We start from the raw sequence: 23,465 nt of genomic DNA on the forward strand, positions 1-23,465 counted from the left end.
AATAATGGATGGTTTTTACTGTTGTAAGCTACAAGTGTACACCTGATGACTAAATGAAATGTATTTTTTGTATCTTTTTGTGTCAATGTACCTGATCAAATTCATCAACCTGTGCTGCCATTTCATTCCTTATTTGCTGCTATTGTTTTGGGGAATTTACAAATTTCTTGATGAAATATCATTTTGATGATGAAATATTAATGTTCAAATCTATTTAACATATTCAGATGAATATATTCCATGCTTTAGATGATACTGAATATGTTGAAAAGTAACAAGTGTTTTTGGCAAAGATGCAGTTTGTTCAAGTTTTTTATATTTCAAAGCCACAAGATTTGGTAGAGATGCAATGTTGAAGTCATATTACTTGTAAAAACATTTTGTTTTTTTTACAGGCCCACAACATGCTGAGGTTTTTCTTTGACAAGCTGATTCCAGGAAGTCAGGTGGAGATTGTGCCAAAGACAACAAAACAGTGAGGCGACTTTGGACTAACAGAGCTATAGACATTAAAAAGATTTCAAAGATTCGAGAAGAATGGTAGTTACTTGATCTCAAGTTGAAATTAGAGATGTCTTTTTTATTATGACAGGGATAAAAGTGAAATATTTTTTTATATTCTGGTAATCAATATTTTAGGGAAAATATGGTATTAAAGGGCGACAACAAGGAGATGTGTTCAACTTAGAATCACAGAATATTGTAAATTTTGAAAATATTCTCAGTTCTTCAAATCAGATCAGTTTTGAAGTTAAAATTTGCTCACAGGTAATTCAAGTTTGAAAAAATAGATGAGAACATTTGCTTTAAAATGGTTCACAAGAAAGAACCTACCAAGAGCCGAGGATCCAAGCTAAGGATCGAATGTGTTGGAAAGACAGTAGGGTATAAAATACTTTTTAACACATTTTGATTTGTTCATGGTCTAAACATGATATAAAATATGAATATTCATACTTTTTTGCATTTGGGAAGCAATCTTTGCCAGGAGTTCATGTTAATATTAAGAAATTTTAACAACTAGCATTGAAGGGAAAGTACAGTCGAACCTTCTTATATCGAAGTCGTCGGGACCACAGGAAGGCTTTGAGTTATCCTAGTATTCAAGAAAATTTAGGTAAAATATTTTGTGTGAAGTTTGGCCACAACTGACGAAATAGTCTGAATTATACAGAGTCTTTGTGTTATAAGAGTTTGAGTTAACAAGGTTCAGCTGTACTATGTGCTTGTTTCATAATGATTCTTTTGGGACAGGGGTCCTGTACAAAATTTAGATCTCGATGAAAAATGGGATTTTCTTTCTGTAACATACTTGCCAACTTTTTGGAATGTCATTGGAAAAAATATTCTACACATCAAGCTATCGTACATATAAAAACCTCTGTTTTGAAAAAGTTACATTATTAATTATGATAAATTTTAAGTTACTCTTTCTGTCTGATTGGATTTTGAAAATTTGAAAAATTCTGAAATTTATGAATTATGTACACCTGATGCACCGTGATGTTTGACAGGTATACATAATTTGTGTTTTAATGAAACTCGCGGTACTGATTTAACTGTTTCAGCAGTTATCAGTTTCAGACCTGTAGTTAAAAGGAGAATTTGATATCTTTTCATTTAATGCATAATATTGATATTCAGCAGTTATCCAGAAATATTGAACAGATACAGAGAAATTCATCTTAACTGGATTCCCACTTACTCAAAAATTTGGAGCAATATGTATAAACGGTTTTGTGCAAATTTAGATTTTTTGGTGAGAATGAACTATATTCTGTTGGGTAATTTGGTTAACCTGAAGACAATATCTAACAGGGTGTCTGATTGGGTATTTAGTCAAGATTATCCCATGTGATTGGTCAGCTAGTGTGGTAACAATTTCTGATTGGTTAATCACTTAGCTGAATTGATGTATGACCTAGACTTTGATCCAATGAATTTACTGGTTACGTTAGAATGAACTTGAAGTATCAAATCCGTCCATAGTGTTTTATAAGTTTCTTATTTATTTGTTTTCAAAATGTCTGAAGATCTCCTATACACAAAGTATTTGTCATTTTCATAGTGTCATTTCTTATATATTTTTGAACTTGTGTAAATATAAGTGCTGATTGGAATTTCAAATTTCTTGCAGGAAGCAGTATTAAACATTCATTAGAAATGCTTGAATTTATTTTTCGTAAGTTGTGTGATCATTTTTATGGTACTAGAGTTGATATTTGCTTGTGATTTGTAAAGTAAAGATCATAAATTAATGTTTGTTTGAAAAAATATATATTTTGCTATATTTCTGTTTTTCTGTATTCATGTTATCGAGTGGTTACCAAAAAAAGAAGTTATGATATTGTAAATATTTTTATCTGTTTATGTGTAAAATCAACCACTTCATATTTTTCAGCATTATATTACCTCTAGAAAGTGAAATGTTTGGTTTATCAGTGAAACACTGTAATGTACAAACAATGCTTTTGTCAACTGGTTTGGTATTTTGTCATGATCAGACTTAGAAGTAGATCCATCTTTTATTTTTAGAAGTCTGTCGTGTTTGAAATGAATTGTTTTGATGATTTTCATCTGCAGTATCTAAAAAGTTTTTTCACAACGTAAATGGACTACCAACTGTAACCGTTGTGGCCATGACAACATAAGAAAGGCTTAATAGCAGTGTTGAGTGTCATCCGTTCTAAATTTATTGCATGTGAAGTCAACAGATTTGTGGCAGATCAGATCTATTTCAAAATATTACTGTACTTTTATTTTAAATTAACGGATAAGAGTTGAGTATTCTTGCGATAATAATACCATGAGTTGGTGTTGATGTAAATAGGATGATCTTACCAAAGTATATTATATACAAGTATAGACTACTCACACAACAACATATACAGGAGGGATAGTCAGTTCTCGGAGGGAGGGATGAGAAACATGTTGTAAACCTGTGTTAATTGAATTCATCAATGTGTTGATTGTTTGAAAAAATCGTCAAACGCTGTGTAAGTGTTTTTGAATGAATGTGATTTGTCGTGACACTTTTACATAAATGTTGTATGAGGTTTATTAACTGTCTACCATGTATGTGGTATTTATTGGAGTTCGTGAAACATATCAAATATATATCTACATATCATTATTACAATCAATATGAGAAATATTTGATGATTTCTATCAAATGTTTCTCAATAAAACTAATGTTGTCAGTGTTACAGTATGGAAATAAAAAAAAAACGGACACAAAATGACAAATTTTGCTAAGGGGTGGGTTGTTTTGTGAAGTTTTTGTATTTTCTTTTGAAAAAATTTTCTTGAATATTTTCAATACATAAAAATTGTTATTTTGCTTTCAATACACCTGATTGTACCGGTATGACACACTCGATATATCTTTAAGCTATATAAACTTTGCACTCTCTGTACCACAATGTGGTGCCATCTCTGTACTTAATATCAGAAATAATTTTAAACGATATTTAAGATGGAGAAAGTATCTCTATGATATCGTTTTCAATAATATGACCTCGATCCTTCAGCAGGTTCAGTTTCATCCTGCTTAATTATTTAAATAGATCCTTTGTGAAATAATTGTGTTTTCTTATGAGAGAAAAGTTTGGTTATGAAAGAAACATTGCTTATATAGTAGAAGAAACATTCGAGATAAAAGTTTTACCAGGGTCAATAAAAGTAACTTGGATTTGTCAAATTACTTTGAAATATACACATTAACACCAATTTATAACTCCTATTTAAATTAACAAATTTGTTTAAATGTCAAACATAAAAATGCTGTGTGTATGTAAATAGATTCTGTTGTGAAATACGGATGTGATTTATATTTATGAAGCTGATTGTGATATGTTTATATAGTATTAACTTATTCTTTACAAATGTATGGAAGGAAGGGGTGAAAATGATTAAAATGTACTTCATAACTTCTTCAGCTGTATTACAATTTTCGTTTGTTTTTTAATTCTGGTCACAAACATTCCTGGCAAATGTTACTTATGATAATTCTAAACCATTCAAAAGGTTGTAAAAATAAAAATTGTTTTACTGATGTCTTGTGTGTTTATCTATTTATTTCACATGAAAGTACCGTTTATATGCTTAGTCTATCACAGTGTTTTAAATGACAATACACTATACAAGTGATCATTTCACATTGTACAAAGTAGTTGTAGCCTGCACCTTAAGATCACCATAACAAAAATACTGGCATGTCAACAGAATCAACAGAACGCAAATTTAATGAAAATAGATCAAAATAAGCATTAAAGATTTTACACTGAGACTACTGAAAATGTACACGGAGATTAAGACCAGGTGTTCCAGAATGGTAAGCGTGTTCTCTTCATCGACGACCGCCATCATGTAATTCTTGGTTAATCCGAATAATGTCACGTTCCTAAGTAAGAACCGTGTTAACAGTAACGGAATCATCAGGTATGTTTATAGTGGGTCGTACGTTTGTTATAAGATACTTCAGTCTTCCTATCAAAAAATGAATTCAAGAGAAATGTGTGATATACATTTTATTTCACAACAACAACGAAACAATTTATCCAACTTTTATTTGATTAAGGATCTTACTTTGTGCGGAAACGGAAGTACCCGCGGAAACTTGGTCCACGTGGTCGATCAGCTGACCCTTTACCTGTTCACGTCCGCTCGTGGAATCGAACTCCGGATGGTTGGGCGAGAGGCGAGTACTCACCACCGCGTTACCCGAACTTTCAAAAACTGATTGGTGTACTGCACAGATAGAGGGGTTCTGTTTCCGAAAATGGAAACGCAAAGTAATTGAATAGCAACAGAGTATCAGAAAAGAACGCCTAAGATAATACAGTGACATTAAAGCGGACATTTCACCCACTGAAGACACGTTTAGGTATCTTATAATTTATCTTAATTCAATATTCTCACACAATTGTATACAGAAGATTTAGAAAGCAGATGTAGAAAATATTTGATGGATCAATATAGATTAAACTGTACGATGTCACGAATAGTGGGGAATGCTGAAAAGCTCAGGTATCGTGATTTAATGAATGGCCAATACTGGATGATTTTAAAAGAACATGATGTATATGGGTATAATTTACTAGTAACAATGTCACACTGTCTGCCTTACGACAGAAAACGCAATAAAGAAATATGTTGTCCCATCTTGTTACAGGTTTTCTCAACATGTGTACCGCAGAAGTGAGGGAAGTGTATAACAAACTCGGGTGTAGAGAGCGTCACCTGGTTACTGTCACCAACGGTCAAGCTTTGTGAGCTGACGAAAACCATATATATATATATATATATAGCTTAACAAATAGTTTAGACTGAAGCTGGACATGTGAAAACCATCCTTCAATTTAGTCGGTAGATTTCACTTCTGTAGCAGGAAACAAGTTATGCGTACATATACGTAAATCCATTTCTTTTGTATAATCTTAAATGATAATGCTATCTTTGTTATCAATTTTTTTAAACAGAATGTTACAATTCTTAACAAGCACAGGGCCTATCTTAATTTACAGTGAGATACAGGCGGAAGCCCATTGGTGCCAAATGAAATTTTAAGAGAAAAAAAAATATTCCATTTACGCAATACGTTTATGAAAACACGCAATACTTTTGCAAACACAAGCAATCACGCAGTACCTTTGCGAACACACGAAATACTTATCGTTTGTAGTCACAATATTTGATTCTTTTTAAGATTTTAATTGGCACCAAAAAACCTCGATACACAAATGTTACTATCAATAAATTGACAATAATGAACTTCGATACACAAATGTTACTATCAATTAATTGACACCAGCAGACTTCGATATACAAATGTTACTATCAATTAATTGGCACCAATAAACTTCGATACACAAATGTTACTATCAATTAATTGGCACCAATGGACTTCGATAAACAAATGTTACTATTAAAAAGAGAATATTTAGTAAAATCTTTACTATCATTGTTCATAAGGTGTACACTTCATATATATTTGTCATAACACAAATACAAACAAACACACGGAAAAAAGTCGTTTCACTGCTCTTAAGAACAAAGAAGTATCTAAATAGATAATTTTAGATAGCTCTCATGTGTGATTTGACAATGTTAATACTGCAGGGATGAATAAGTTATAAAAAAAAAACTTGTAATATAATTTTAAAAAACCAGAACTCCTTTCCATTATGAATTCTGAACGACATAACTGGATCATTTATGACGAACACGTCTCGATTCTAGGCTCGGTATGTCAGTATAAGATATAAAATTTAATAATTCAGATGGACTCCTTAGTGTGTTTTTACTACACACGTGTGAACAAAACAAGATAATTAGTCTAAAACACTAGTGGTATTTTTCTCACTCGTTTGGAAGGGTTTCGAATTTCGTCACTGGATTATCCTTTAAACGCTAAAGCTGGGAGGCCTACAACATGATCCATTAACCAACTGCAATAAAAACCAAACTCTCTCGTAAAACCTAAAGCTCCCATATTGACGAATATGAAGCTGCTCTTTTAATTACATATTCCCTAACAACGAAGGGCGTCGCTTGGGAGACTAGCGCACATAACCTGTCATAATGTCGTTAGCGGGCGGGTTGGGGCAACCCGTTACCTCGTAACTTCATCAAACCAGAACGAGGCTGCGGTAGTCCCAGAGCGAGGTAGGAGCAGTCCCATAACGAGGCAAGGACAGTCGCACTGTCATTGTGTTACCCATCTAAAGAGCGTTGAGGATAAGCGGATTTTCACATTTGGTTAATGGAAACTGGTGCTAGTTCTCAAATACTTAAAAAAAAATACGGCGCACGAGTACTGAAACGAGAGGGGGGAGAGGGGGGAGACATCAGGCGGAAAGGGAATTGGGGATTTATACGTAAAAAAATCATACTCGCACTTTACAAAATGTACGAGATGTCATGGTAAAAAAATAATTTCGATGACCGTAGCCATACGTTGGTCAGGTGACCCAATGTCTCGTCTCTCACCTAGACATCAGTTGTTCAAAGTTCACGAGTGGACGTGAAATGGTAGTGAGAGGTCAACTTCCCGACTACGTATGTGATTCCCGTGCACTGTATCTTTTTACAGTGAGACCCCCTCGAGCTCGCGCGCTATTATCCGGGCCAACATGTTTGATTGATATCAGTTGAAACAACTTGTTTCGCAATTGTAGTAAAATGAAGAAAGCTCAACTTAAATCACAACAGCTGTCTCTTTTCTATAGCTTCTTCACGACTCCTGTGTTTTGCTTGTTGCTGTCTCTCGTTTACTTGATCATATTATATCTTAAATAACTTTAATCCTTTTTTGTAATTTGTCACTCCATACAAAAAATGCCCGATGTCGAGTTCGTAGGTAAGTCCTGATTCTGCTCAGGGAAAGAATTTTTAATGTCAGGTTGATGTGATGTCAATCATAGGACGAGGGGTTTAATGGGGATATGCATTTTTAAGGTATAATTAAAGAATAGTGTTTCTCACTCGTCATAGGACAGGTGCCATTTTAAGGTTTGGGGTTGTCAGTCTATTCGAGAACTTTCGTTTTATCAACAACCTCCAGATAACATTTTATCATATGTTTACTACTGATAACACCAATATGTATGTGTGATAAGTCTGACATTTCCACCAATTGATATCAGCCCCCCCCCCAACCCCTCACCCCAACACCCACCCCCTCCCCCCAACCCCTCACCCCAACCCCCAAACGCAAAGTGATATCACACACCCAGACGTGATATCACACCCCTGAAGTGATATTAGTCACCCTGAAGTGATATCACACCCTGAAGTAATATCACACGTCCTTACGTGATATCATACGCCCTGAAGTGATATCATACACCCTGAAGTGATATCACACCCTGAAGTGATATTAGTCACCCTGAAGTGATATCACACCCTGAAGTGATATTAGTCACCCTGAAGTGATATCACACCCTGAAGTGATATCACACGTCCTAACGTGATATCATACGCCCTGAAGTGATATCACACGTCCTAACGTGATATCATACGCCCTGAAGTGATATTAGACACCCTGAAGTGATATCACACCCCGGAAGTGATATCACACACCCTGAAGTGATATCACACCCTGAACTGATATCACACACCCAGACGTGATATCACACCCCTGAAGTGATATTAGACACCCTGAAGTGATATCACACGTCCTAACGTGATATCACACACCCTGAAGTGATATTAGACACCCTGAAGTGATATCACACGTCCTAACGTGATATCACACACCCTGAAGTGATATTAGACACCCTGAAGTGATATCACACGTCCTAACGTGATATCATACGCCCTGAAGTGATATCACACCCTGAAGTGATATTAGCCACCCTGAAGTGATATTAGACACCCTGAAGTGATATCACACCCCTGAAGTGATATCACACACCTTGAAGTGATATCACAAGCCCTAACGTGATATCATACGACCTGAAGTGATATAACACACCCTGAAGTGATATCACGCCCTGAAGTGATCTGAAGTGATATCACACGCCCTAACGTGATATCATACGACCTGAAGTGATATAACACACCACCTGAAGTGATATAACACACCCTGAAGTGATATCACACCCTGAAGTGATATCACACACCCTGAAGTGATATCACACCCTGAAGTGATATCACACACCCTGAAGTGATATCACACACCCTGAAGTGATATCACACCCTGAAGTGATATCACATTCACCAGAAAGTGATAAATCCCTTGGAAGTGATATCATTTCTATGACATGTATGTCTCTTCTAAGTTTAAATAGCAATAATTAAAATTGTGGACAAGTATTCAGATTAAAACAGCGAAAAATATGCTTTGTGTACGAACTCTAGTCATGGTGACAAGGACGTAGTGATTTCGAGGCTATTTTAGAAACAAAAATTGGGACACGAATTGTAGGGTTGAAAGAGTCAACGAAAATACCATATAGCAAAAAGACTATCACATGACCGCTTGGATAGTTATATAATTATCTCTAAATATATTACAGGTCCATAGATGATTTGGTTATTTCAGCTTGACCGTCATGATGGAAATAACCCTTTCTATTCGTATTTTTTGTTGTGACCCGTCCTTTCTTTAAATCACTTATCCTACAAAGCATTGGGCAAAATCTTTCTACAGCTCTCTGAGTTTATTCTTCATGGTCTCTAATGATGCGTGGTAATTGTTTCAAACTGATCAGAAATATTGATATTCAAATATTGCTTATTTGATAGGTTTCACTGGTTGTTTAAGTGATTGCTTTAAAAGTACTGGTAGACAAGAATGATTTAAATTGAAAAATAAAAAAAAATGTAAAACACAATTCTCTTTGACTCCTAGCAAGAATTAATGTATTGACTGTAAACGAATAAAGAGGAGAAAGAGGAAGGTTGTATGTAGAAATGAGATTACGGGTTCCGGTTCATATCTTATCTAATGGTAATCACATCACGTGCTGAAAAAAATCTTATTTTTCTTCTTTTGATGCATAGAGGCTTCCTTTAAGTGATTTATCTTTAATTCTTGTTTTTTATTCTATATTTATTGATCTTGAATTAATCATCTATTTTCCTTTGTTTGTTTTAAAGCTTTATTTGACTCCCCAGTTCCTGTTAATGTAGACAAATATTAATGTCTTTGTATGTGATAGTAAACATTGCCTAAATTAAATAACAATGAAGTTTAGATCGGATTTCTAATTAATGCATTCATGTTAAAACAGTTCTTGGTATTGAAATTTTTATCTTTAAAATTAATCTGGAAACCAAATATTTATTTCTAATCTGATGAATAAAGCTACAATTTTAGGAGTAACACAATCAAAATTCATACAACATTTCTTGTAACAAAAATCAGAGACATAATTCTTGGAAATTTTCTCTGTTTTGATTTATGATAATTATTAACACTGACGTGAATTTTATTAGCAGTCATAACGAAAACAAAAGAAACATGGTTTATTGATGTTTGATCTGTAAGAACACTGGCTTTCTTGTTTTTGTCAGTTCCTACTATTTACGACAGGTTCACGTCACCACGACTGCCCCCATACAGATCATATTCATGTTTAATAATACAATATAAAGCTATGCTTGACGTATTTATTACAACATACGGGCACCATAAAGAACAATAGAGAAAGGCTCCCAATATCCGTTTTTATTTTCGTAAATACCAAATTTTGATGATTTCTTAATCCCAGCGATTATTTTTTTTATTTATGAAAATAAAAACAGCATTTGTGTGTTAACTACACATGTGTGTAGAATATTGAATTATTGATTGGATGGTTTTAAGCCATATGAGAATGATATATATATAGCAGATAATAAAAAAGAAATACAAATGTGAAATGCATTAAAAATGCGGTCTCACGTTTCCGGATTATTCAGTAGGAATAGGGGCTAGAAGAGGGTGTGGGGTTCCAGAAAATCGAACACAAGAAATCACTGTGAATTTATGATGATGACAACGAGGACGATGATGATACTGTTTCCGTCTTTAGCGACTCTGCTTTTTCGTTACTATGCTTTACGTTATGGCGTCTTTTCATTACGCTGCGAGAAAACGTTAATAAGCGGGGACGAAAATGACGAAAATTGTCGTACTGCCGGGGCCAAAATACGGAACAAAGAAATGGCTGAAATCAGCTGGCAGAGCTGTTTGATTCGATATGTTATGGCTTGGAAGTTCGGTGTGAAGAAAGACATAAGTCGACAGTCACGTGTACTTAACTGTTGCACGTGCGTTATATATGTGTGTATGTGTGCGTGTGCGTGTGTGTGTGTGCGTGTGTGTGTGTGCCTGTGTGAAACTTTATACAACTCTTTAACCTGTGTTTTTTCAAGAAACGTTATAATTCATTTGAATAGAGGCATGGTTCGGAATATGAACGATTCTATCATGTCCCACCTGATTGTTTTATGATACAATGATACGAAGACGGCGATCCTATAACGCTACTAATTAATGCTTCATCACGTTGGAAATGTTGTATGTTGAGCCCGTCTGTAAGAGAAATCGTGATACTGTGAATGAACCAATCAATCTCGTCTGACCTGTGACTTGTAACCTGTACACACTGAAGGCTGGGGAAGCAGGAATGTGACCATCTCATTGGAAAAGTAACCATAAAAAATGCATATCTGGTTGATAAATGTTTCTTCTTCTTTCGTTCCAAGTAAAGACTTGGTAAGACGGGATTCAAAGTACAGAATCTAAGCAAGGAGAATTATGGAGAAAAGAATCGGATTCTTGTAGTTTGAGTAGGGGTAGCCACATCAGCCATATTTTTTTAAAAACCATATTGGGATCTTCTCGAACATCGTAGTATACTCAGAATAAGAAAGGTAAGGACATGGAGGACTGAAGCAATAACACCCAAGGGAGTGCTTCTTTTATCATCTGGATATCACGAACGTTATTTCAAAAAATAATTATTCAAGACAACATCTTTATCTCCACGTGGACAATATTCTTTGTTAGAATGAGAAATATCGAATAATGTGTACCACACGTGGTGAATGAAGCTCAACAAATAAATCGGTAGAAAGTAGAGTTCGACTAAAGTATAGAACAATCACGTATGATATCTTTGCTTTACCGTTAAGTCCCTACAGGTACAGAAAACACCAAATCGACCCAATAAACGAAAAGCTCTAATCTGGATGTTCCGGAACACTTTCTTTAGACTGGTAATGTCAGTAGTATAGGAATTCTTATAACACAACCAGTAGAAGATTAGAGTGTGACGTTTCGATGACTACATGACCACTTTCATCTTATAACACAACCAGTAGAAGATTAGAGTGTGACGTTTCGATGACTACACGGTAACCATCATCTTATAACACAACCAGCAGAAAATTAGAGTGTGACGTTTCTGTGACTACATGGTCACCTTCATCTTATAACACAACCAGTAGAAGATTAGAGTGTGACGTTTTTGATGACTACACAGTCACCTTCATCTTATAACACAATCAACCAGTAGAAGATTAGAGTGTGACGTTTCGATGACTACACGGTCACCTTCATCTTATAACACAACCAGTAGAAGATTAGAGTGTGACGTTTCGATGACTACACGGTCACCTTCATCTTATAACACAACCAGTAGAAAATTAGAGTGTGACGTTTCGATGAGTACACGCTCATCATCATCAGACAAAAGACAATTGTGTTGTAGGAGATGGTAAGGAATCGAAATTTTTTTCTGTTGTACTGTAATATTTTGTACACTAAGGCAGAAAACAGAGAAAGCACTTAGTAAAACGTTTACAGAAAAATCATAATGGTCATTTGTCTGATAACAGTGACCTTCCGCCTGTAGTCATAGAGACGTCACACTCAAATCTTCTGCTAATTGTGACATAAGAACTCCTGTCCTATTCCATCTGGTAGATACGTAAAACAAAGCGAGCCAGCCAGTTAGGAAATGTGTAAGGAAACGGCAGTGCACAATAACTAGCTCTCAATGCTTCGTGTCACGTACACAGACAATTACGATGTCTAAAACAAAACATATATTAATATCATATTACTGCGTTTGAAATATTAAGGTGAAACAAGCACGAACGGCAGACTGAAAGTGACACGCGCTACACACGTGACTCGAGTTAAACAAACTAATAATTTCTGCATTGGCTGAAAAACTGCCACGTCTACTGGGCTATGTCATCATACCGTATACCTTCTGCGTTGCCCGCGAAAATTTAATTCTTCAAAGAATTCGGGTAGTCACAAGGAAGGCTAATCCCTGATGTGACCACAGAGAAGCAAGGGAAGGAAGATAGCATATTTGTTCTGGTCATTTTTATGTCTTTCTGAATACACATCATTTGTATTTCAACACAGGAATGACTAAGTTTGAAATTTCGTGGGTATGAATTAATATTATGACATTTGATGATTATGAGACTGCTTTATATACACCGACAAATGCGTTTTTAGAAGAATGGCTTTGTTATTAACCCAGTTCTCATGTTGAGAACGTGACATTGCATGGATTGACCTACATACAAAGCAAGCGATGGAGTATTTCGGTACATTCAGGAATCCCCTTGTTAAATTTAGCAAGCAATCAACGCACAGGGAAACATCCTTCATATTAAACTTAAAAAAAAAACCAAAGAAACCCGCTATTACGCTCAAAACCCATCTTGTGTCCTTTCCTTTCCATTAAATTAAAACCAGTTTTACTTTTTTGATGCAGTTTAATTCATTGTTTGGCTCTTCTCTCTAACACTAGTTGTATTATAAGTTAATGTTCTTCTGTGTTTTTTTGTACAATTTAATAAAAACAAAAACAAAAAAAAACCCAATGACCAGTTTAACTATGAATTTCACCTCACTAATCACATCGCACACTACTCACAAAATAACCAGGTGTACACATACAACTATGTACATCAGATGCTGGAGGAGCGACATGCACGTGTAATATTTACTGTTTGTTAAGTGTTATAAAAATCCTCAAACTAATTAAATGAAGGTACAAACATAGAAAAATGATCACGAGATATACCTGTCTGCTTGGTTATTCTCCCTGTTAAGACTACTTACGTCAAATCCCTGAACTGGTCTTTTGACAAAAAGGTATGTTTCCGGTTTTCCGTTTTTTTTTTTATTTTTGTTACCAACACCATCTTTTCGACATTTTAAGAATTGCTCTTAATTCGCCCTGTTGATTTAGCAAGTGCTTTGTTATGTGATTTCCAGAAATACCACCACACTGCGACAAATTCACTTAGACGTTTGACATATTCTCCGAGCACCTTGCAAGGAAGACTTAACTACTATTTATACAATGGCGGCCGCTATACGGAATCTCTCTAGAATTGTCGATTATAATTTACCAAAAAGTAAACTCTCGCGAGATTAGTGGAAACGGTAGATTTACAAGCACAGAGAGAAATCGTATAGTAGCGACCATTGTATAAATCTGAGAAAAATGACTTGAAATACTAAGTCTACAACATTTAATTTCTTCAAAGTATCGTTTATAGTTATCGTTATGTTGTAAGCTGTATAAACATCGCTGAAATACCGATTCTATAACGGATTACTGAAGATTAGCGTTTTTATAGAGGGAGGAATTCTGAATATCGACCGCTACTCAGACTAACATCTCGTACAGAGCTGTACAGGTATGCGACACTTAAGTATATTTCATTTCATAATCAATATGAGAAATCAGTATCAAAAGCAAACAGTATATAAAGTGAATAGATAAATAGATAAATAAATAAACCGATCTTACTGACCCCTATTTTTCCGGGAAGAAAATAGAAGCGCTTTTTTCCCTACAATGAGGTATCAATAAACAAAATACAAGTGATATTTATCTGTGTTCAGAATTAGCAGAAATAAGACATAAACAGCCCTTAGTATGGAAGAGCATGTGTTAGTGTCGGACAATATAAACAGTGTAAGCTTCATTTCCCTTCCGTATTGACATGGCGTAAAACCAATATCAATTTCCGGGGATTAGTGGAAGCTGCTTGGCCGTTACAGTGGTCGACACGTCTGACTAATTACTTGTCCATTATGACTGTGTATTGACAGAGGTCCGGTCTGTGATGGTCAGAGTGTTCTAAATCCCATAAGTATTATATAACGTAAAGTATCTTCCATTTTCTTTTTCAAAAGAACCATTAAGAGATAAGCGAGTGTTTAGACACGTGACATCATTGACGCTTCAATTACCATTGGGGTGATTCATGTACATTCTTAAAATGTTTATTTCATGTCATATACAAACTATATAGTATTTCGTCTAAAAAGGTTATTTCATATTGTACATAACCTATACTGCATCATTTAAAAAAGGTTATTTCATATTGTACATAACATATACTGCATCATTTAAAAGAGGTTATTTCATATTGTACATAACATATACTGCATCATTTAAAAAAGGTTATTTTATATTGTACATAACCTATACTGCATCACTTCAAAAAAAGGTTATTTCATTCTGTCATCAAACTTTACTGAATTACTTTTAAAAGTTTATTTCATCTAGTATACAAGCTATACTGCATTACATAAAAAAGGTTTATTTCATATTGTACATAACATATACTGCATAACTTAAAAAAGGTTATTTCATATTGTACATAACATATACTGCATCATTTAAAAAAGGTTATTTCATATTGTACATAACCTATACTGCATCATTTTAAAAAGGTTATTTCATATTGTACATAACATATACTGCATAACTTAAAAAAGGTTTATTTCATATTGTACAAAACATATACTGCATAACTTAAAAAAGGTTATTTCATATTGAACATAACATATACTGCATCATTTAAAAAAGGTTATTTCATATTGTACATAACATATACTGCATCATTTAAAAAAGGTTATTTCATATTGTACATAACCTATACTGCATCATTTAAAAAAGGTTATTTTATATTGTACATAACCTATACTGCATCACTTCAAAAAAAGGTTATTTCATTCTGTCATCAAACTTTACTGAATTACTTTTAAAAGTTTATTTCATCTAGTATACAAGCTATACTGCATTACATAAAAAAGGTTTATTTCATATTGTACATAACATATACTGCATAACTTAAAAAAGGTTATTTCATATTGTACATAACATATACTGCATCATTTAAAAAAGGTTATTTCATATTGTACATAACCTATACTGCATCATTTAAAAAAGGTTATTTCATATTGTACATAACATATACTGCATAACTTAAAAAAGGTTATTTCATATTGTACATAACATATACTGCATAACTTAAAAAAGGTTTATTTCATATTGTACATAACATATACTGCATAACTTAAAAAAGGTTATTTCATATTGTACATAACATATACTGCATAACTTAAAAAAATTTATTTCATATTGTAACCAAGCTATACTGCACTACATAAAACAGGGTTATTTCATATTGTCACCAAGCTGTACTGCATTACATAACACAGGGTTATTTCATATTAACACCAAGCTGTACTGCATTACATAAAACAGGGTTATTTCATATTGTCACCAAGCTATATTGCACTACATAAAACAGGGTTATTTCATATTAACACCAAGCTATGCTGCATTACATAAAACAGGGTTATTTCATATTGTCACCAAGCTGTACTGCATTACATAAAACAGGGTTATTTCATATTAACACCAAGCTGTACTGCATTACATAAAACAGGGTTATTTCATATTGTCACCAAGCTATATTGCACTACATAAAACAGGGTTATTTCATATAAACACCAAGCTATACTGCACTACATAAAACAGGGTTATTTCATTTTGTCACCAAGCTATACTGCACTACATAAAACAGGGTTATTTCATATTAACACCAAGCTGTACTGCACTACATAAAATGATCTATTTCATATTTCAAAATGACTTGGAAATCTTCTCTTCAATATCTTATGATCTAATGCATTTTTTGAGATCCAATTATAGAATTTTCATCTAAAAAATCGTAAATACTTTACGATTTCAATTAGCGCTGAAGAAATAAAAATAATTTTTCTAATAAACCTAATGTGGGAAATGAAAAAAAAATGAAATTAAGATATGTAGCATTGCGTCGGATAAAATGTGTCACAGTTGTATAGATTTCAAGGATTGGCTTTCAAGCATCGACATCAAGGTAATTCAGTAAACATTATTGGGGAAAAATCACAAACACTTGATATCTAACTTCTGTCGGTATTAACATTTGTAAATAAAAATTGATTATTTCATTCTGCCTTGAGCAACAAGCACATACACATAAACTGCCTTCATGACATTGTATAATCGTCTTGTTTTGAAGGAAAATTCTTTATATCTCAAGTGGGACATATCTATGTACAGTGATTATGCAATAATCATTTACTACATAAAACAACGAGTATATGCCGCGCAAATTAAAACACATGTTTAATTGTCCCTACTATTGATTTGACAATTTGCTGGCTTTCTGAACGGTTCGTTACGAGTTGTAGGAATTGTGTTTAATTGTCCTTAACAACACATAAATATCTACTGAAGCTGCCCTGTTCGGCAGTGAAATTACGACGTTACACGCTAACACATTTGTAACGACATTTTCTAATCAATGATGACGTCACGAGGAGAAAAGACCATGTATAGAAGGAAGTGATACAATTTTATTCTCTCTTCATCTAATGTGCCTTATGCCTGTTTTCTAGATTAAGTACCACGTGTCTCAAACTCCCTTTTCCATAGTCCAAATCCAGGGGTGCCGCAGTATACATATATTTTCTTCGTCCTTGGAATATCCGGTCGTTACGAATTCGAAAACGAGACTAATGGCCGCGATAACACGTCCGGAAGAAACTTGAACCTCTATGTCAACTCAGATGAAGATTCCTGTTGTTTGTTTTTATATCTCTCTATCAATGTAGGATTGTGTTTCTCAGGAAACAGAGATATAGAACGTATCCCATTTTCTCTGGATAACATGCAGTTGGTCTTTCTTCTGTATGCTGTTGAGTCAGGTAGGAACACGTTACTATGGAAACCACGCCTCAAAATTACCCTGGCTGTCATTGAACAAACACACAATTCGAAATCGAATAGTTGGTCCGTTGGTGGATTCCAAAACTGAAAAGTAAACAAATCACCAACCTGGCCCAATGCTCTCACAATCTCAAGGGATTCATTTTTTTTTACCTTTATGAAATGATGACAGGAATGCAGCAGACTGCACCAGTGTCCAAACTCATCAGTTTGCACTATCTGCTAGATGAAGCTCACAGAGCCTCGTTTTCGTTATGAAATAATTGCAGTATATTGAGAGATGGACCGTAAAATGTCAAAGAAATCATTTTCATTAGATTGCCACATTTGTCTCTCTTTATCGAAGGTGACATTTCTGCATATTCCATGGTTGTCCTGTCAATAGATTTTGCTGTTGCCTTCCCTATCACTTCGCCTAGAACTGATTCGCTTTGCCAACATAACCGACATCCTAAACTTTTTACTTCATTATGACTAAACTTCTTACATGCCTCAGCAGTAGTGACATCATCAGCCATTTAAAGACATGATGCATTTTCATTTTTTCAATTAAAAATATTGGCAATAAGTTTTTATCATAAAAATGTACATTCTATTCAACGTGCACGTGATAGAAATCGACATGTTGTCGTCTTACCTGCTTATTTGTTTAAAAAAATATCATCGGTGTATCGTGAAAATTGCTGCTGCTGTTTTGAAAAGGAACATTTAAATACCAATTGCTTCCAGAGTTCCTGTTTCACAATGCTGTGGGAATTTGAGAAGCCATGGTGGTCCACGATGCATCTCCTATCGAATACGACACTTCCTGTTTATCTTTTACAACACATGTCTATTTCAGTTGTTTACGTCTTACTGAACGCCAGAGTTAAGAGTTTCATGGCTAGAAAATTGACACGGACAAATTTCCCGCGCTTATTTTCCGACGATTCTTTGATCTTAGGCGCTGTCTGTAATTCCGGGATCATTTTTTAGTGTTTACTTGTATATAACTTGGTCACAAATTACAAATTAATGAACATGTTCAGAATCATTTTCTTTTCCCCACAATTGCTTTAAAGGTTGCTCTGTTTATAGTATTTTACGTCAAGTGTTACATCATTTGGTATCAGTTTCTGTCATTATGTGGATGTTATCGGTGAAAAAGTCTGTTTTCATCTTTGATTGTTTTAATATGACAGGACGCGAGAAAGACACATACAATACAAAGACGTAAAGTCTAAATCTTCAAAGGCTTTCCATCTGCATGCAACAGCAGCTTGTAATACTTCTGACAACCTCGGTCTATATAAACCGTGAACAATAGTTATATCATATTGCAAAGAGGCGAAGCCTTAAACTGTTGCGATATTTCATTTATGGTCGTCATAAAGCACATATCTTTTCAGGTAACATAACTATAATGCGCCAGACTATCAATAGAATAGAAATCTTTACAAGTAAACATCACTGTTACACGCCAGACCACCAACAGAATAGCACTCTTTACAGGTAAACATCACTGTTACACGCCAGACCACCAACAGAATAGCAATCTTTACAGGTAAACATCACTGTTGCGCACCAGACCATAAATGGAATAGTAATATATTCCAATGCTTGTTATACATTTTACCCGCAAATTGCTGTTTTGTGCTGATTGAAATTCAATCTAAACTTGAAGAAAAATAATGATAAAATTATCGGCTGTGTAAAATTGGAACAGCCATTTTGACGTCGTACTGTCGCCGTACTGATGCTCATAATACCGACGTTATAATGGTGAGAACACTTTAAGTCTAATTTCTTTCTTTTCTGACAAAAATATTTATATATATTATTTATACATCATTTTGTATATCTTGTTTGTTTTTTTCCCTTTTATTTTCTTCTTTTTTCTTTATCTAAATCTCCTGACACGGGATTACTTATTATAATCCCCTTTTGTCCATAGTCGTACTTCGTTACAAAAACCAAGTGTCCAAGGGTGCAAACATTTTGCCTGCAGTATGCAGGAAAGATTTCTAAGTTTATTCAAATAAATGACCTTGAACAAAGGTCACATAGTTAAATATTTTAATATCTTCTGACGACTTTACAATAACCTGTAGTATGCTTGGTTAAAGGGCTACAAAGTTTGTTTTAATTAATGACCTTGATCTCTTTCAGTGTCACAGGGGTCAAATGTGTTAAAATCTTCTAACGATTCTCAATAACCAAAAGTCCCAGGGTGCTGATATCTGACCTGTTACATGCTGACATAGAGTTTCTTCAAATAAACTACTTTGATCCACTTTCCAGCTTACATTGGTCACATGTGTTTAAATATTTAAACGACTTCTACTCAATAACGGAAACGTCAAAGGTGCCGATGTTGGGTCCGTGGCATGCTGGGACGGGGAGTTATCACGTTTATTCAACGTCATTTACATACTTTCAACGTCACTTGGGTCAAATGTGGTAAGATCTTTAAATGACATCTCAATTTTAACCATGGGTTGGCAGTTTGTCCAGAAATGATGGAATCAAATGCTTCTATTGAATGGTATTAAGGTGCTTTACAAATATATCGATATCTTGACCCGAGGGTCCTACATTTCCCGTGGGGTGGGAGTTAACATACATAGCATAGTTATAATTTATATACGTATAGGGAAATCACTTTCAAGTATTATTTGTTTAATTGTCAATGCATAGAATAATACAAACTTGATCAGAATTATCAATGTTAGATGGCTGTTTGATGGTATGGTCATACTGACCCTGATTGACCCCGAGGGCTGATGGGTTGGGCAGAAAAAGACTCAAAACGACTAAAATTTTAAAATATATTATCAATATAAAGATATGATAGAATCAAGAACTTCTAATAAAGGAAATGGACTTTAAAACGCTTCTCCCAAAGTGTAAACTTCATAATCCTAGGGTCTCATATTTTCCTTTGGGTAGGGGTTAAAAATTGAGTATGATTTAAATAGCCAATAAGATAGTTCAAACTTTGATATAATTAATTAGTATAGGACGACAAATTGAGAGTAATCACACATTAAAAGAGTGTGTTAATGGGTGGGGCCGAAATTGGTCGAAAAGAGAAATATTTCATGATTCAAGTGAACATTAAGGCTCATGTGTCTCTTGCTTAATTTTTTTTTATCTATTTTTTCGTTTATTGCACATCACAAAGGTCTCGATTCCTCTACAGTAATATCCTGTTGCTAATAGCTGTTGACAACACCAGTTGGAGGAGCACCCGACGATTCTCTGTTTAATTATCTGCCCCGTTTCGCTCTCCCCTTTTAAAGTGTCCATGAAGGAGTCGACTACCTGTTGGTAATCAAATCACATTCCTTCTACAGTTCTAATTCTGCGCATTAAAAGCAAAACTTGTTCACTGCGCATGCTTAACGCTGATTTATGGAGTTTTTATATCTGGTTGTATTTAAGTGTTTCCAGTGTAGCTACATACAGAGACGGTGAGCTACGGAGACCGTGATTAATCTTTATTTAGAGAATGCTGATTTCGCTCATGCAACACTGCGCTACACGCAGTGTCACTGTGGAATAATTAACTCTATTACATAACCACAGTTTCTTGATCAGAACTGACTCGGCCCCCAGGGGGGACTTCAAGGGAGTTTACAAAAGTGGGATTATTTTAGATTTGAAATTGGACTCATGTATTAAAAGTATATTCTTACAATTCCAGATTTCCATGTTGTTGTTTTGTATACGGTGGTGAAATATTTTCAGATTTGAGATCGAAATCAGACTATCATAAGTTTAGTCATTGTTTTATTATAACGTGGGGGTCGTTAGATTGCTTTTCTGGGACATTTTTTGCGATAACCTTAGTTCTACTCTGTAAACCATCTTTGCAGTATATCGTGGTAATATTTTTGCGAAATGAATTTAACTGCTGACACGTGGTAAAGACAGTAAAAGTTGTTTTGACAGTATGATCACGATACATCACCACAAATCTGAAAATAATGTAACCTTGTCACTCCTGGGATTCATATCAGATGGAAAATGTTTAAAACGATATTTCTGTGCAGACTTTGTGAAGGATTTACCTTGTCGCATGTTAGTGTTCCTGAGGTTATCTTCATGACGTGTCGGGGTCAATTGGGGTCATCCAGGCTAGATATGCAAATGAGTAAGAATATTCACATTGTACATCGCCAACATGAAAAAAAATGTTTATCGAACCGATTTTATACTTTTAACTAAATCGGGTTCGGGTTTTTCAAATCTGTTATAAAGGATAAAGACAAAAGAACACAACCTTTTGACAGGAAGCGTTAGAAAACAGAATGATAAATTAATGATATCGTTAATGATGTCACTTTCCAAAAAAAGATCTGCAGTATACCTTGTTTGTGTACATTTGAAATATCAGTATATACCACATCTGCATTAAAAAAGAACTGGGGTTGCTTGGAAACGAAGGGAATCACAGTTATACATTATGCAATCATTCTAAAGACGAAATACTGGCTAATCACGCACCGATTTTACAATCATTTATATTGTCTTAATGATAACGAGAATACGGACTCTAACGTTTGTATTGGATTTTCAACCTGTTCAAGAAGCCATAGAAACAGCGTTTTATTATTGGCTAGTCTAGATGTTCAAGCAAACCTTTGTTAAAACTTCCTAATACCATTCCTAGTATTATCAAATCTGTGTTACTGTCTTATTATGATATTGTTTACTCAAAAAGTGGAATTAATAATGTATGGATGTTCAAGAACCCTAACGAGCTTTGGATCAATGTTCTTAAAAAATTCATCAATGAAAAATTTGAGTTTTCCACTCTGCACACCACTATACCTAATACTTAAATGAAAGAACGCCTTCGTTCTTTAGGACTGAATGTTGAACGGTGCGCTATGATAAGAGGATCTGGTTTTTTTTTCATACGATGACGGATTTATCGGAAAAAATTATCAGAACAGGTGGCAGTGTCGCCATCAACCTAATGAGTTTTCTTTTCATAGAAATGTGAACAGCAGTACAAGTTCATGGTTGTGAAATATACTGATGTATATGTCGTGGGAAATAGGTCTGAATACAAGAAGAATTAAACGGAGGACAAAATGATAAAAATTGTCGAATTTCTGGTTCACAACATCTTCGATGCGTTTTGTGGTAAGATCTTCCATCATACTATTGCCATTCTCAGTTGGCTGACCATGTCAATCTTTCTGTCGTTCTTATTTTGCCCTAGTTTTATTGAATTTGACTTTGAAGTTTATTCTGGTAATTTCTGGTTATTTCACTTCTTCGATCCTTTGTTCCTATGCCAGCACAGTCATCACAATACATTGAACGTACGCAAATACAAGTATTAGAAGAATGCCCCGACACGTCTCTCATACTATTTCAGTCAATTTTAATGCCACACGTTACTCCTGCTTTTCATTGTACATTTATTGTGTTATTTTCAAATTAATATTCGACAATAGTATTAACTTCATTATACTCAATCGACCGAAGCTAGTTTTCTATCCTTTACAATCGCGTGGAGAATTTCTGAGTGTTACTTAATTTCTGGTTTCTAATTAACCCATGGTGTTCCTCAATAATTTGTATTAGCAGATTAACCGGGACTAGTCGTCACATCGTATTCTAGGTCATTAAAAGGCTTAGAATCTCTCAAATTCTATGTCATTAAAAAGCTTAACATCACATACGGTGTGTACAAATTGGATTGTGTTTTGATGTAGCATCAATGTTTCGGAAACTTCACGTTTGATGAAGAGCGTCTGGACCAAACCTATCTGTTTAAAACTTAATTAGATCTGTAACTAATCTGCATAAAACGGTAATTAATTAGAAGAAATTATAAATCGCACTGGCTCACAGTGGTGTCACGTGATTATTTATTGCAAATCTATTAGGCCTACGTCATCGTGCAATTTCCGATGCATTCCTTAATAA

The 23,465-nt window shown here is 34.5% G+C and overlaps 1 protein-coding gene across 1 annotated transcript in view; it reads left to right on the plus strand.

Annotated features, from left to right (window-relative positions):
* Nucleotides 1-1,355, plus strand: part of LOC132553571 (dynein axonemal assembly factor 8-like) — a 38,402-nt gene extending 37,047 nt beyond the window's left edge. The window contains exon 28 of the mRNA XM_060217825.1: nt 396-1,355. Within this exon, the coding sequence (XP_060073808.1) occupies nt 396-479 (84 nt within the window). The 3' untranslated portion in view covers nt 480-1,355. The remainder of the gene's footprint in view (nt 1-395) is intronic.
* Nucleotides 1,356-23,465: the final 22,110 nt, after the last annotated feature.

This window comes from Ylistrum balloti, unplaced genomic scaffold (assembly GCF_031769215.1).
Source record: "Ylistrum balloti isolate Yb309-2 unplaced genomic scaffold, AGI_CSIRO_Ybal_v1 Utg370336, whole genome shotgun sequence".
In the NCBI taxonomy this organism is placed as follows: domain Eukaryota; kingdom Metazoa; phylum Mollusca; class Bivalvia; order Pectinida; family Pectinidae; genus Ylistrum; species Ylistrum balloti.